The 15,662-nt window shown below is 36.3% G+C and overlaps 1 protein-coding gene across 1 annotated transcript in view; it reads right to left on the bottom strand.

Moving 5' to 3' along the window:
- LOC143040621 (voltage-dependent calcium channel subunit alpha-2/delta-1-like) overlaps positions 1 to 15,450 on the bottom strand; it is a 57,912-nt gene extending 42,462 nt beyond the window's left edge. The window contains exons 1-5 of the mRNA XM_076211785.1: positions 15,297 to 15,450; positions 13,314 to 13,400; positions 10,635 to 10,691; positions 10,365 to 10,532; positions 5,487 to 5,677 (exon numbers count right to left, since the gene is read on the bottom strand). Of these exons, the coding sequence (XP_076067900.1) occupies positions 5,487 to 5,677; positions 10,365 to 10,532; positions 10,635 to 10,691; positions 13,314 to 13,400; positions 15,297 to 15,365 (572 nt within the window). The 5' untranslated portion in view covers positions 15,366 to 15,450. The remainder of the gene's footprint in view (positions 1 to 5,486; positions 5,678 to 10,364; positions 10,533 to 10,634; positions 10,692 to 13,313; positions 13,401 to 15,296) is intronic.
- Positions 15,451 to 15,662: the final 212 nt, after the last annotated feature.

The following is a 15,662-nucleotide window of genomic DNA, read 5'->3' as shown; positions in this document are numbered from 1 at the left end:
TATGGATCTTTGGAGGGAAAATAACAAATACTAAAAAAGAATATAATTCGTTAGCTAGCTTAGGTTTACGGTAGCTAGGTGTACATTTGTACGTCACGTCCATGCCAAACTTTCGATGATCGTACATCATGGAGCAATTTCTTGTGAAGCGAGTGAAGATGAGTGAAGATGAGTGAAGATGGTTTGCCCTCAGATTCAGTCTTTTCAGAATCGAGGGAGAATGTTTTGACGGCAGTAACCACTTCTGGACCAGCAAAGCCTAATTCATACTCTACGGGCAAGGGCCAAGGAAAACGAAAACCAGTAAAGCATGAATCTACTATACGCTCGTGGAACCTAGATTGGCTTGAAGTGGATCGGGGCAGTGATGGTACTCTAATGGTGTTTTGCAAGGCTTGTCATGCATTTCCACTCCCAACCACTGCCAGTGGAAACAGAGGCACTGTCTCTGCCAATCAGTTTCACCCATCCCCCTCCCCCCAAAATTAAAGGCTGATTTGTTTAAAAATATATATTTTCCATGCACATGAGTAATGAGTTAGCCTTCCAATAGTTTGAAGGAAATCGAACCTGCAAAAACATGGCTCTGGAAGTATAAAAAATGGCTCTGGTAGTTAAAAAATGGCTCTGGTGAAATTATAAAAAAAAATGATAAATGGCTCTGGAAAATAAAAAAGTATTTTTTTCCCTGTTTCAGTGTCATACACTGCATACCATATATGATTCTGTCAGATGAAATCTTCAGGAGTCTATATCAAACATGATACAGAAACAACATAGTAAGGCTACCTGTTTCCATCCAAATCTGTGATCATGTTTTTAAACAAATGCCAGAGCAACAGTCTAAATCAAACAACAAATTCACTGGTTCTTTTCTGGTGACACAGAGGCTTCATCCCAATAAGTTCAGGGTTTTTTTTACCCTTCTCAGGGACTTAGTGAGGTTCTACATTCTGATAGGCCTAAGAAGACTCAGGTTCCCATACCTGCATTTACCCAGCTTCCCCCAAAACTCAATGTTCCTAATGCGTTACCCCTTGTTCACCACTCGTATCATTTATGTTCAAAAGGTACAATGCCTTGATGGTCGAGTGACACTAGTATGTACAATTGCCTTGATGTGCAAAGTTTTGCCATTCTAACTGATATCTATTCTGTATATATCTTGTGTAAATAAATATGTATTTACCTATTTGTATTATACAGTATTTGAAGAGAGCTATGCTCGTGGTGACCCATCTTTGTATCTTTCAGCATCAAGTTTTTTCTTAAAATCTTGAATAGTGTTTGCACACACTGTTTCTTTATCTAAATTATTCCAGGTATCCAGTACTCTATGTGGGAAGCTATTTTTTTCAGATCTCTTCTATAGTTATCCTTTTTGAGTTTCTTTTCATGTCCTCTTGATCATTGTCCCATTTTAATAAATCATTCCTATCAAGGACTTCCATTCCTTTTATGATTCTATAAATAGTCAGCAGATCTCCTCTTTCTCTTCTTTGTTCCAGAGTTGGTAATTCCAATTTGGACAATCTTTGTTTGTATGTTAATTTGGAGAGAGTTGGTGCCAACTTTGTTGTTGCTCTTTGTATTCTAAGTTCTTTATATTCTTTTTAGTACTGGGTATCCATAGTGTTGCTGTGTACTCCAGTTTTGGTCTTATTAGTGTAACTAATATTTTTTAAAATTTCCTCATCCAAGTAGTCAAATGCCACTTTCATTGACCTTAATAGGTTGAAGGTTTCTCCAACTAATTAAACTGATATGTTTGTTTGGTGTCATGTCTTTGCTGATTATTACTCCAAGGTCTCTTTCTGAGTTCACTTTTTTGACTTCTTCACCAATTCTATAATTTCTTGATATTCTATTTTTACTTTTTCCAAACTTCATTATTCTACACTTCTTGATATTTAAGTTTACTTCATACTTTTGAGTCCATTTCCAGATTTTGTCTAGGTCTAACTGTAATGATTCATAATCCTTCTCTGTTCTAACTTTACTATTTTTGTGTTATCTGTGAAGAAATTCATATAACTCACCACTCCTTCATCCATGTCATCTATATATATGGCAAACATGATTGGAGCCAATACCGAACCTTGCAGGACACCACTTATCATTTCTTCCCAATTTGGGTGTTTCTCTATAATTACTACCCTCATTTTTCTCCCAGTCAAGAAGTCTTCCAACCATTCCAATAATTTTCCTTTGATGCCACCTATTGATTCTATTTTTATAATTTTTTTGTGTGGTACCTTAACAAATGCTTTTTGTAGGTCTAGAAAGGCACAATCCACCCATCCATCCCTTTCTTGTATTATTTCTATTAGTCTCGAATAGAAGCAGATCAGGTTTGTTGTACATGATCTTCCTTGTCTAAATCCAAATTGATTTGGATTCTGTATAGATTTTTCTTTCAGATGTTTAACCATCTACTTTTGATAACTTTTTCACATATTTTTGCTATTGTGCTTGTTAGGGAGACTGGTCTGTAGTCGGTTGGATTTTCCTTATTTCCTCCTTTATATATTGCTACAATATTTGCATTTTTCCAGTCCTGTGGTACCTTTCCTTGTTTGAGTGAGTATTTCATTCTATAGTATATTTTGTCCATCAACTCATCTATGCATTCTCTTAGTATCCAATTTGCAATTCCATCCAGACCATGTGATTTTCTGACATCAAGGTTTTTCATTTGGTCTCTGATTTCCTTCTGTGTTACAGTTATTTCCTTCATTGGGGGGGGATCTCTCTCTATTCCCTCACAGTTCTGTGAACTTTCAATTGTGAATACTGATTTGAAATGATTGTTCATAATTTCAGCCATTTCTACTTCTTCTGTATATTCATAATTTCCCTGGCACGGCTTTTCCATTTCTTGTTTATTTTTTAGTTTACCATTTACATACCTGTAAATTAGTTTAGGTTGTTCCTTGCATTTTTCTATTATATCTCTTTCATAGTTTCTCTTTTCATATCTACATATTTTTACATAATCATTTCTTAGTTTGATGTATGTTTGCCATTTACTCGTTTTTTGTCTTTTTTCATCTTTTCCAAGCTTTGTCTCTTTTATCTTTAGCCTCACTGCATTTTTTGCTGTACCAGCTTTTTATGTATACTCTTCCTTGCTTTTGCTGTGTTACATATTTGTTCATTCTCTCATTATAAATTTCTTTTAGCATATTCCATTTCTCTTCCATCTTTGTTTCTTCATTTAGGAATTTACCCCAGTTTGAGTTTCAAAAGAATTTTTTGAGTTTCTCAAAATTAATTTTGTTGTACAGTACATTAGTCTTCCTTTTCTATGTTTTGCATTTCTTCTTAAGTCCATTTGCTCTTTTAGTTTGAATTCTATTAATACATGGTCACTTTTCTATTGGAGTTTTGTAATGAATTCTGTCCACAATTTCAGGTTCTGACATAAGTATCAAATCCAGTCTCGATGGTTCCTCATTGTTTATGTATCTGGTATTTTCTTTTATCCACTGAATCATTGTGTATTCAAAGGTCATATCAAGTAGTATTTTTCCCCAGAGGTCTTCTCCACCCTTCACTGTCATTTCTTCCCAACATATTTCTTCTAAATCAAAATCACCCATAATTACTATATTTCTTCTTTCTCTCAGTATATTAGTTCATATTTTGTATCTTCCAACAGATTGGAATGATCACTTTCTGTCTAGGACTGTGTTTTGGGGGGCACATACACTACTACAAATTTTCTATTTTCATGTAATTGCTTTCAACTTTTATCATAATTAATTCTACACTGTTCTTTCCTTCTGTTATTTTTGTCACATTTAAGTCTTTACTAGTCAAAAATAATACTCCCCCACCCTGTTTTTCCTTTCTATCGTTCAGTTGTGCTTGGCATAGCTAAGGGGAATGTAATCTTTGGTTATATTCATGAGCTCTTCTATTTTTGTCTGCCAAACTGTGTACTTATTGTATTTTCCCATTGTCCTATGTATTGTTGTATATCTTATTGTATTTGTTTCGTGTCCTAGACATATGACATATTATCCTGGCCAGTGTTTTCTTGAAACACATTTTATTGTATTTATAATTCTTGTAATTGTCTGCTCCCTACCACGAATGTTGTTTCCTCGGTGATGACACCGAAAGGTGGTGGCCGAACTATGTCATGGGAGCCTATTGTGTGTATGTATAATCATTTATATAAATATGTACATATAAAGCCACCTAGCAGGTTTGCGCAAGGAAGTTGTGAACGCACATTGGACCTACCCCATGTTGGACCTAACCCATGCAGGGTAGGTAGTCTTGTATCTGCATTGGTCAAAGACTCACACACTCTGTCTTGTTGTTATAAATTGTACCAATACTAGTGTGTGAACTCTTTCATTTGCCACCCTGAACATATGGAATGTTCCCAAAGTACCTTCTTATGTGTTTGTTTAGTTATGCATTATATCTATGAGGGAAATCAGCTTCCTCTGAAAAACAAAACAAAACAAACAACAGCAACAACAACATAAACAATAATGACCAACCTCTAAGAGTGCTCTTAATTCAGAGCAGATGTTATTTTAGTAGTGGAGTAGTATGTAGGTAGTACAGTACTGGATCAAGTTATATCAATGGTAAAAAATTATTTGGTTGAAGAGTGGGACAATACACATTCTAAAATGCCATTTTCTCCTATCTAGATACAGTGTAGCTGGTACTATCAATTAATTAATCAATCCACTGACCCAGGTCTCTCTTGCAGGAGACCCATGGCTCCCAGGTGACTGGAAATGGCCTCTGGATTGACCCACGAATCACTCAAGGAAGATATTTTGCATTGTTGTCTGGGCATGGGTACAGTAGGGCATTCTGTGTCTTGTGTGGTAACTGCAGCTAATACAATCTGATTCTGTGGCAAAACCTATTCTGTGTTGGTGACTATATATCACATTATAGATAACTTCACTGTCTGCAGTGTTTGCTGATTTGCTATTGAAGAATTCAGCAACAATTTTACCCTAACAAACACCGTTACTTCATGCCAAACTACTTATCCAAACCCCACTACTTGGAAAAAATAATTGTACTATCTTAAGAAGATGCACCATACACTAAAATAATGATAAAGAATCTACAGTATCTACCCAAATCTATTAGAGTACTTCATTAAAATTTCAAGGAACTATCCTTACAAAGTCTTCATTTTCTGATGCAGGTATTATGATTCCTAAAACAAAAATTATGATAGCAAACTGATGGAATGAAACTGATGAGAAACTTTGCAAATTTCCTCTAATCAGACAGTAATGATAACAATGGTAGATGGATCATTCAGCTATTGTCTATATTTAAAACTTAATTAGTTTTATGAAACAAAACTAAACTAAAGTAAAAGCTCCAACTTTTTTTTTACTATGTTTCTTCTGAACAAATCTGAATTAATCTCTAAGATAACAAATAAAACTCTTTTTATGTACCTATTGAATGAAATATATGAAATAATACAAACTAACCTGTAAGGTGTATCTTTGATAGGTGCATAAGCATAATTGACCCCATTATATAAGATAAGATGGGCTTCATCTAAAATAACATGGGTATAAGCACGCTTCACACCACTGTGTCCCCTGATCATGTCATCACGGAGTGACTTCATTGCTTCACTATCACCTTCCAACTCTGTCATATCCACATGTGGCAAATCCTGGAATTAACATATGCATGACAAACTCAATCATAACTATTCAAACCAAATAAAATCATAATTAAAAAAGATTATATAATGTCAAGTAAACTAGTGTAAGAGTATAGTGACACAAATATGTGTGTTTAAAGAATTCAGCAAAGATAAATTGTAAAGGGTAAGAAAAAGAAAAATATAAATCATACAAATATGTGGGCTGACTAAAGTTCATCTGGTGAGTGAACATAAACTACAGAATGTATTCCATATATAGTAATGATAATAATAACTGCTGGCTCAAGTTTAACCAAGTGGAAAATCCACATCTCCACAGTGGCTGGCAACAGTACCTAGGCTCTCCAACAGATCTCTCCAGGAAGAAACTTTAGAATGTTTGTGTTTTATTAGTGTGTGTAAGAGGCTGGTAAATAAAGGTAGACAAGTAAGTTAGATAGAGGGGTAGGTGGCGAGAATTAAATTTTATGAGTTGAGTGATTGGTAAATAATAGCCTCGAAGGAGTTGCATAAACTTGCTCCTTGTCTAAAGTTTATAAACAACCACTAGGGACCACATTCTATTGCTATATTATGTTGATCCAACAATATATAAACTAAGCCAGTCATGCATCAATATTGTGATTACTTGGGTAAGCAGTATTGTTTAAGACGTTTGTAACAGTCTTTCTGATTGGAGAAGGGGTGGAGGAAGAGAAAAATTGATTGGTTCACAGGAGTAAAAGATGTAAGAGTAAAGATCACTGGACTTGGGAAGTCGTGACGTAGTGAGTAAATTGAGGATCCCAGTTGGGAGTCCCTTGGTGTAAATTGACAAGACAAGTGTAATATTACTCGGGAAAAAAGACCACTTTTACCACCATTTAATTCACCCCATAAAGAAACCTTACTTACTTCTTACAAAAAGATATGGTAAATGACAGTGATGGAAAGTTGAAAGTGAAAGAAGAAATACAAAACCATAGAAGGTAAAAGTTAAAAAGAATAAATTGTAGTTACTACAGTGGTAATGGAGGTGATGGAAGTAACAGTGTGAGACTGTTTCTATGTCATCAGTTGAAAGTGATAGGAGATGGGGAACAGTCACCATTTGTCAGCTCTTAATATGTAAAAAGGTGAAAAAAATATAGTTGAATTTGAGAGAGATCTTGGGCCCAGTCCATAGACTAAGTGTCAGTCTCACAGATCTTCACCTCCTGAGAGAGGTGAGGGGGTTGACGGGTTCTGAAAATGGGCAGCTTTGCTACCTTGTATGACCACCACATGCATTTATAAAGGTATATATGAAATACAAAGGAATTTCTAAAAAGAAAAAAAAAAATAGCTACTAGCCATGATCTACCAGTTTTTATCAACTGCTATGAAGATAACAGGAATAAAGATTTATTGTACCTATGGGGGAAAAAATCAAAAGTTGAGTATGTTTTAGGTTCTACCTATTGAAAAACACAGACTTTATTACCTGTTGCTACTAATTTCTCACATAAAAGCTATTCCATCTTTATGGATAATCTATAGAAAGGCTAATATATAGAAAAAAAATTAAGATTGTGACAATGTTGGTATAAACAGTCGAATAAGTTGTTCAATTGATGTCCATGTTCATGCCACAGGACCCTAAATTTTCCAGGCTCCCTGTGCAAATACAATGATTAGAGAAATGTTCTAATTTGATCCATTTTTGCCTTTTTATATGAAATTTTGTGAAGTAGACTAAACTAATCTGTTATCATAAGCATAATATATATTTGGGGTCAGAGCAGCCATTCTAGATATGCACCTTCAGTGCCCTTCCTACCAACAGAGAATGAGAAGTTGGGTTAAAGATTTTAAATACCTGTTCAATACTAGTAAATAAACTACTATGACTCTTTCATTACAACATATGGCTATGACTTATGTCAAAAGTGAAAAATGAGATAGTGCACAGAGAGTAGGTTCAGGCAATGCTTGAGTGTTTCAAGACTATTGTTTAGATCATATACAATACCTAAGAGTCTTGAGACTTGTGGGCATCATAAGCTATATAGCAGCAGCACTAATGCCTACATCTCTGAACTGATCAATGTAAGCACATCCTCTACTCAACTGGATCTAGGGTTTCTGCATCAGCACCAGCAAGTACCCGTAGATATGCCAATATTGTGCCAATATATAAAGGGGGTGACAAGGAAAACCTAACAAACTATAGACCAGTCTCCCTTACAAGTACAATAGCCAAAATCTGTGAAAAAGTCATCAAAAGTAGATGGACTAAACATCTGGTAAAGAACAATATACTAAATCCAAAACAATTCAGTTTTAGATAGGAAGATCAAGTGCCACAAACTTGATCTTTTACTCAAGGTTAATAGATACAATGCAAGAAATGGATGGATGGGCAGACTGTACTTTCCTGGACTTACAAAAGACATTTGATAAAGTACCACACAAAAAACTATCAAGAAAACTCGAAACAATAGGTGTACACAGAAAATTACTGAAATGGATGGAAGATTTCTTGCATGGGAGAAACATGAGAGTGATGCTCAGAGATAAAAACTCTACCTGGAAAAAAATGATAAGTGGAGTCTCACAGGGTTCAGTATTGGGTCTGATAATGTTTGCTATATATGTAAATGACATGGATGAAGGTGTAGAATGCTACATGAACTTCTTTGCAGACAACACAAAACTACTGAAGCACAGAAAAAGACTGTGAATTGTTAAAGAGAGACCTGGACAAGGTCTGGGAATGGAGTCAAAAGTGGGAAGTGAACTTCATCATTAAGAAATGTAATATAATGGAATTTGGAAAAAGTAAAAAAAAAAAAAAAAAAAAAAAAGAATATCTGGCCAATACAAAATCAGTGCATAGGAAGTAAAGGGAGTTAGTTCCGGACAGGACCTAGGAGTAATTATTACCAAAGACATGTCCCCAGACAAGCATATAAACAAAACAGTCGGAGAAATCTGCAATTTATTAAGGTCAATAAAGGTGCCTTTTAATTACTTGGATGAGGAAATGGTAGAAAAATACTAGTCACACTGAAAAGACCAAGATTGGAGTATGCTGGAACACCATAGACACCCAGTACAAAAAAAGAATATAAGGAAAATATAAAAAATCCAAAGAGCAACAACAAAGATGGCTCCAACACTTTCAAACTTGACATACGAGCAATGATTGTCTAAACTGGAACTACCAACCCTGGAACAAAGAAGAGAAAGAGGAGATCTATTGGGCATTTACAGAATCATGAAAGGCATGGAAGTCCTTGACAGAGAAGACCTATTAAAGTGGGATAAAATAAAAACAAGAGAACATGAAAAGAAACTCAAAAAGGAGAGTTATAGAAGAGATCTGAAAAAAAAAAAAAAAAAAAAAAAAAGTTTTCCATACAGAGGAGTGATGGATGTCTGGAACAAATTGGACAAAGCAATAGCGTGTGCAAACACCATACAAGAATTTAAGAACAAACTAAATATTGCAAGATACAAAGATGGGTCACTACGAGCGTAGCTTCCCTTCCTGTATAATACAACTAGGTAAATACAACTAGGTAAAATAGAAGTCATCCATCTGACCAAAGAGTGTATGGTCTGTGGTAAGCTCAACTTTCAGAGTGATAGTACACTAGGAGCACTATTTAGGGACCACTCAGCTGATTGAAAGTACAGGGGGTCACCGCAATTCGACTGTTCACAATTCGAATTATCGCAAATTCGACAGTAGCTAATTTATACCCAACCCTCAAGGTTCGACGGCCAGACTCGATAATTCGACATTCAAATCTCGCGCACCATGCACCCGGTCGAATTTGCTGCCACTCCCGATGCACCATTCTGTCTCACTCTCGCACCAGCCATCGTCGAGGCAAGCCACACTCCACTGTTCCACCACCATGCCGCGCAAATCCACCTCCGGCCCCACCCCTAAGAAACACACTTTCCTGCCTTTCAAAGATAAGCTTGAGCTTATATGAAAGTGTGAGGTAGGTATGGCTCATTCTGCCATTGCAGCAGAAATGGGTGTCCCAAGATCAACAGTATCAACGATTTGGAAGAACAGGGACAAGCACCACCAGGCCGCTGCATCAGCATCTTCCACGACTTCCCTTGTTCTCCGTGGCTCAAGGGACTCCCATCTCGACACAATGGAGGACATGTTGATCAAGTGGATAGAGAACAGGACACAACACAAGATGCTGATCAGCATGGGGCTTGTGCAGGAGCATGCCTTGTCACTGTGGGAGGACTTGCAGGCCACAACATCCACCACCAAAAATGTACTGTACAGCAGCTTAATGTGTTTAATAAACAAAATTAGATAAAAATGAAGCCTTTAATATTACTGATTTAGTCTAAGTTAGTGTTTTTTAGAGGTCATAGTGATATTTTGGGGGGGTCTGGGCTGGAGGTCAGTCCCTATCCCCACTAATTACAATGTACTCCTATGGGAAAAACTGCATCATGATTCAACAGAACCCAGGTTTGACTGATGATAGACCACCCCATCCCTGTCGAATTGCGGTGACCCCCTGTACAGTGTTATCTACTACCTATGCCTACCTTTCATCTGTCAGTAAGTGGTAGATCCTCTCATCTGCAAGCACATCGCCATACACACATTGTTTTTGCTTTGATATGGCAATAATTACACCCTTTACTCCCCCAGCAAAGTTTTTGTACTGAAAAAAGCAATATAACTCACCTGCAGATATGTTACCTGACCCTTCAGCTTAGGATGAAGTACAAGGAACCCATTATTATTCACTACAAAAGCATATCCATTGGGTCCCAGAATTTGAAATGGGGTCAAGTCCTTCAGTGTTTTCACTGCAACATCTATGCCTGCCACTCCAAGCAATTTTGAAGTATTCTTGTGTGAGAAAAGAATAAATAAGTTACAATTATTACTTCAAATTCTATCAACCAGTATGACATACAATGCAAATCAGACAGTTAAAATATAACAACTTACTGCTTCTTCTGACTTGTTGAAAACTGGTAGAGTGAGGGAAACAGTCAAGTCTTCAGTCTGCAGAATGTAAAACATAAATCAATCTATACACTGATATCATTCTCCAATTTTTTCACATATACAGATAAAAACTCTATTTAAAAAATGCAAGCAAATTGTGAAAAATCTATGTATATTTCACTTAACTGTATCATGAGTATGCTTTACTAACTATCATCACCATTCCTTTGTGTGGAAAAACATCTAAATTTTGTAAAAATATTAATTGTAGGGACACTTACACAAAAGAATTATGTAGTCACATGAACATCATGCAGGAAGGAAGCCATGCATTTGAAAAAGAAACCATGCATTTCACTACATAAGCAGAAAATTAATTCATCCTCCTCCACCAAAAATAAAGTTTCATAGGATTAGAAAGTAGTATACCAAGTTGAGGCTGATTTCATGTTTCTATTTCATATTATAAAGTTAATCAATACAAACAGAATGTGAAAAAAGAAAGAAAAAGAAGACAGTTTAAAGCATGAAAAATAAAAATGTGTCAGTTTTCTGATAACATATGGAACAAATCTAGGAACTCACATGGGTATAAGTGAAGAATGTCCATCCTCATGAATGATAGCATGCATAAGTTTATCAGACAAATACACAAGCATTTTGTCTCTAACCCATGAGAAGCTTTAAACACATGGATTTTACACCCATAGAACTCTTTAATTTTTTTCTCCAAATTCCAGCATTTCCCTTTATGGCAGAATCAATACTTTTATTTAGTCAAGATCAATAGGCATGCTACTACATCCTACATCCAATATACCTTCTCAAGTTGCCTTTGACCCAGATGCATCAACCATCTATTCATAACAATATCTATTAAGTAGAGGTAGTACCTTAATAAGTAAACCAATGAGAAGCAATCAAAAAACTATAAAAGAAAATATTCAAAATGTTGCTTATTTTCCTGAAAATAATATATTAAGGAAACTAAATGAAGGGTCTACTGACAATTCTCTGCCAGGAATAATTTTGGGTACTTAGACTGCTGGATTTTTTTTCCCCTCACTCTTTCTTACATGATTAATCTGGCATAGAAATGTCTACAAATAATTCTATTTTGACAGCTATTTCTAAGCAAGTTGTGTCATGACATGACTGGTCCTATAAGATTTTTTTCATGTTTTTCTAAATACAAACAGCTTACCAACTGGTCTTGATAGAATGTTATCATAGACGCAGGATTTGGGTGAGTCGGGTATCCAGGTTGGGCAATCACATGTAAATAGTCCTAGAAAGAGGTGTTGTGGACCTTTGAATGAACTTGTGCTGGATCAGGGTACATAATATGTTTATAAAGAAATTGACATTGCTGTGAGCGGCACCAGACTTGCCACAACTTTTGCAGTTTTAAATAAAAACTGTGAACCTATGTGTACTAATATGTGTAGAACATAACAAGGTACATTGATAAAAAATGGCAAAGAAAATCTAATTACATAATGGGTAATGCCTTTTCACTTCATAACTTGATAACACAGAATCATGCTTACACCAAGCTTTAGAGATATTTTGACAACTGAAAGAGAAATGCTGGAACTTCCAGGGGATGTGAATGAGTGAAAATGGCTAAGTACTTTTTCACACTTGCATATACGTCATTTTTGCCTATGATGAAAATCAATCTCAACTATAAAAAGTAAAATTTTCAGTCACGCAATATATCAAAAGAAACAGAATTTGAATAAATAATAAAATTATGATAATTTAACAAATCTTGTGACTTAAAATAGATTTCAATCAATACAATTTTTTCAATGTCCTATCATGGAATCCTGATAATTCGAATCTCATAGAAACTATTATGGCATGCTATTATATTATACAAATATCAATGCTTAATTCTGATTGTGATATTTTTAAGACATGTCACATATCTAGAGGAAAGAAAATTAAGAAGCTTCATGGAAAACACCTCCTTTGCAAAGCAAAGCCTCACTGTGTCAGAAAGGGAAAGCATTACTTAAAACTTTTCACACTAAGACCTATTAAAGCTGTGCAAAGAATACCATTAATCAAGAAGTATCACCCAACACCCAATTTGATATGTGACAACTGGGGTGGTAGCTAAGGGAAAAGAACACATTTATTAGTCACATTTACAATTCTTGGGGCTTTTGCAAGAGCAACATCCAATTCATAGTTACATCTGATGAAAATAACTAACGTAAAGGAATTACCCTATCATGTGTTCATGAAGAAAAAATGTAGATGTTTCCAATACCATGCAATTATCTATTTGTTCTCTGTTCACATGCTGAAATTGCTTGCAGAAGCCTTTATCCAAGATGCAACATTCACTGACAAATCCATTCTATGCTGGCCAGCCACAGCATGATTACAGGAACACCAAACTGCAGCTGGAGGGGATGAATACATTGTGCACTGGCACATATGAAAATATTTATGAGGAAGAAAAAGAATAACTAAATACACAAACAGAAAATTAATGGGTTTAGGTGAAGAGAATGAGGTGGAACTAAAAATCATGAAGATGGTGGCACATAAGTGTCTTGATAAGTTTAAAACAGATATTAAGTGAAACAGAAGGATCCAAGGAAATGGTGATGAACTGTGCATACAAATGATACACAACATAAAACACTATCCAGGCCTCATTACCACAGCATTTGTATACGCAGATGTATAGTGGTTAGTGTGCACTCCACTTTGGGCAAGTGGCTCCGACAACATATCGATATATGATTCCTGTAATGGGAAAATGCATGATTTATAATTCAGATAAAAATATCAAGAGACTTTTTTATTATCAAACCTTTTAAGTACAGGAAACTGCATATATGTAAAACAATAAGATCTGAAACTGATTATTCTTTCATCAAAATTCCCTCAATGTTTTTGAAAATTTTCCAGTAATCTCCTGTTTGGACCAAAAAATGGTTGCCAGTTATATAATTGGTGTTGGTGGTGTGTGTGTGTGTTGGGGAAAGGTTCAGGGAGGGGCCAGCCCCCCCCCCCCTACTCTAATTTTCATTTGGTCCCTGAGTTGCTCCACCCTTACTTTATACTTACATATCCAAATTCTGAATAAGCAAATTGCTACTCCATCTAATATATACATTCATACATATACTAATAACTATTTCCCCCTTACAAAGGAAGTAGCCAAAAAAACAAAGGCTTAAAATCCACTCCCACCCATTTCATCCCCACATATTCTATTCCATTCAGCCCCCTCCCTCCCTCTTATCTTGGCTCCTCCTGGATGATGGGTCATCCCAGCAAATCAACCACTTTCCTGGGTCAGAAGCAGTGTAGCAAGGCACAGCACATCCACAGCAAAGCTGCCTCATTTAATCAGCAATCCCCCCCCCCTCTTTCCCCAATCATGCAGAAAAAGAGAAAACAGGGAGAAAAGAAATCCTTTTGGGCTGTGCCAAAATATCATTCACACATAATCACTCACACCACCCCAGCCCACAATCCTTTTCATGTATCACAGCATTATTCATACACAACCATTCTCCATTCACCCCTATCTTTCTGTCTTCTCCCTTCCTACCATAAGAGACATTCTGCACATTCCCAATACCCTTTTAATATTGTGAATTCTCCCCTATCAGAAGGCTAGGATGGTACCTGTTACTTAAGATTTTGTAGCATGGAACTTAATGAACTATGCCCTTGATCCAACTTGCTGGGGGCAGGGATCAACTGCTGTCCCCTTAACCTTTGCCACAAGTAAGGACACTAACCCATTCAGCCAGTGAGTATCCACTACATAACTCATTAATGCCATATCTACCACCCTTCCATCCACCACCCTTTTCTGTGCATACTTATGCTTGGCTCTCTTCTTTAACTTGGTGGTTTCCATCATCAACTCCCTTTCCAAACACATCTCTATCATCTTTCCACTAAGATTTGCACCTGGCACTCAAAAATTTCCCTACTACTCCATCTATTGGCACAGCCCCCTCTAGCTTTGTTCTTGTAGAATTACTTCATAGAAGAATGACAAGAGAAAATAAACTAAAATGAGAAAAAAATGTTCAAAGGCTTTTAATGCAATTACATTGATACACTGATTTATGGAACAACCTGAATAAAGAAATAGCCCAGTGTTAAGTGGTCATTTGAGCTGACTGCAGTGTAATCAGTAAGCACTCCTGCACAACAAGTAGGTTCCAGGTTCAAGCCATAGGTGCCAATTTTTCACTTACACCCCTACCTCTAACATGGTGAAGTGAGTAGGATACCACAGTGATGCACACACTCAAACTGGCCCTGGTGAGCAGGGGCTTTAGTAAAGTTATGTGTGGATGGTCACTGGAGGTGACTGTGGAGATCCCAGGTGGTGCTGTTTTTCCAGTGACACCTACCTCTAACATCCAGTCAGAAAGCATAGATAAATTCAAAGCCAAGTTTGACCAATATCTGGGACAGAAGACCTCTGGAGGAACCCCAGGAGGGTTACCAGTTTCCTCCCATAACTTCAGTGTCATAATCCGTGGCAACTCAACAACAGCAACAACATCAACTAATATACCAATAAGATTTCAACCTCTGAGATTTCAGACACATAAATCTGGCAATAGCTTCCTATATATGAAATAAACATTAATAACAGAAATCAATTCCCACCTGAATTTTTGTCCGCACCCCACTTGTTGTGGTAATAACAGTGTACTGTCCACCAGTGCGAGTGGCCATTTGCTTTAATACTGCAGTTGGAATGGGATGAGGACCAACAGCATAAGTGAAGATTCTGATATCATTGGTGGCATTGTCTTTCAGATACCTGAGATACAGTAAAATAATATAAAAACATTACTTATATATAAATCAAATATGATCCTAATACATTCAATCACTCATACATTAGGATATATTCTATATTGTCATTTGTGCTCTTGGGCCCAATCATCAATTTCTCTTTGGGAAGAAACTTAGGGCTGTTGTTTGTGTTGTAATAGATTGGATCTGTTTCTATTTAACCAACTAGCTAAG

Source organism: Oratosquilla oratoria, chromosome 29, assembly GCF_046742065.1.
Source record: "Oratosquilla oratoria isolate Oo_2021 chromosome 29, ASM4674206v1, whole genome shotgun sequence".
Taxonomy (NCBI): domain Eukaryota; kingdom Metazoa; phylum Arthropoda; class Malacostraca; order Stomatopoda; family Squillidae; genus Oratosquilla; species Oratosquilla oratoria.
The sequence above is the reverse complement of the archived record's forward strand: the minus strand, read 5'-3'. Positions and strand labels throughout refer to the sequence as shown.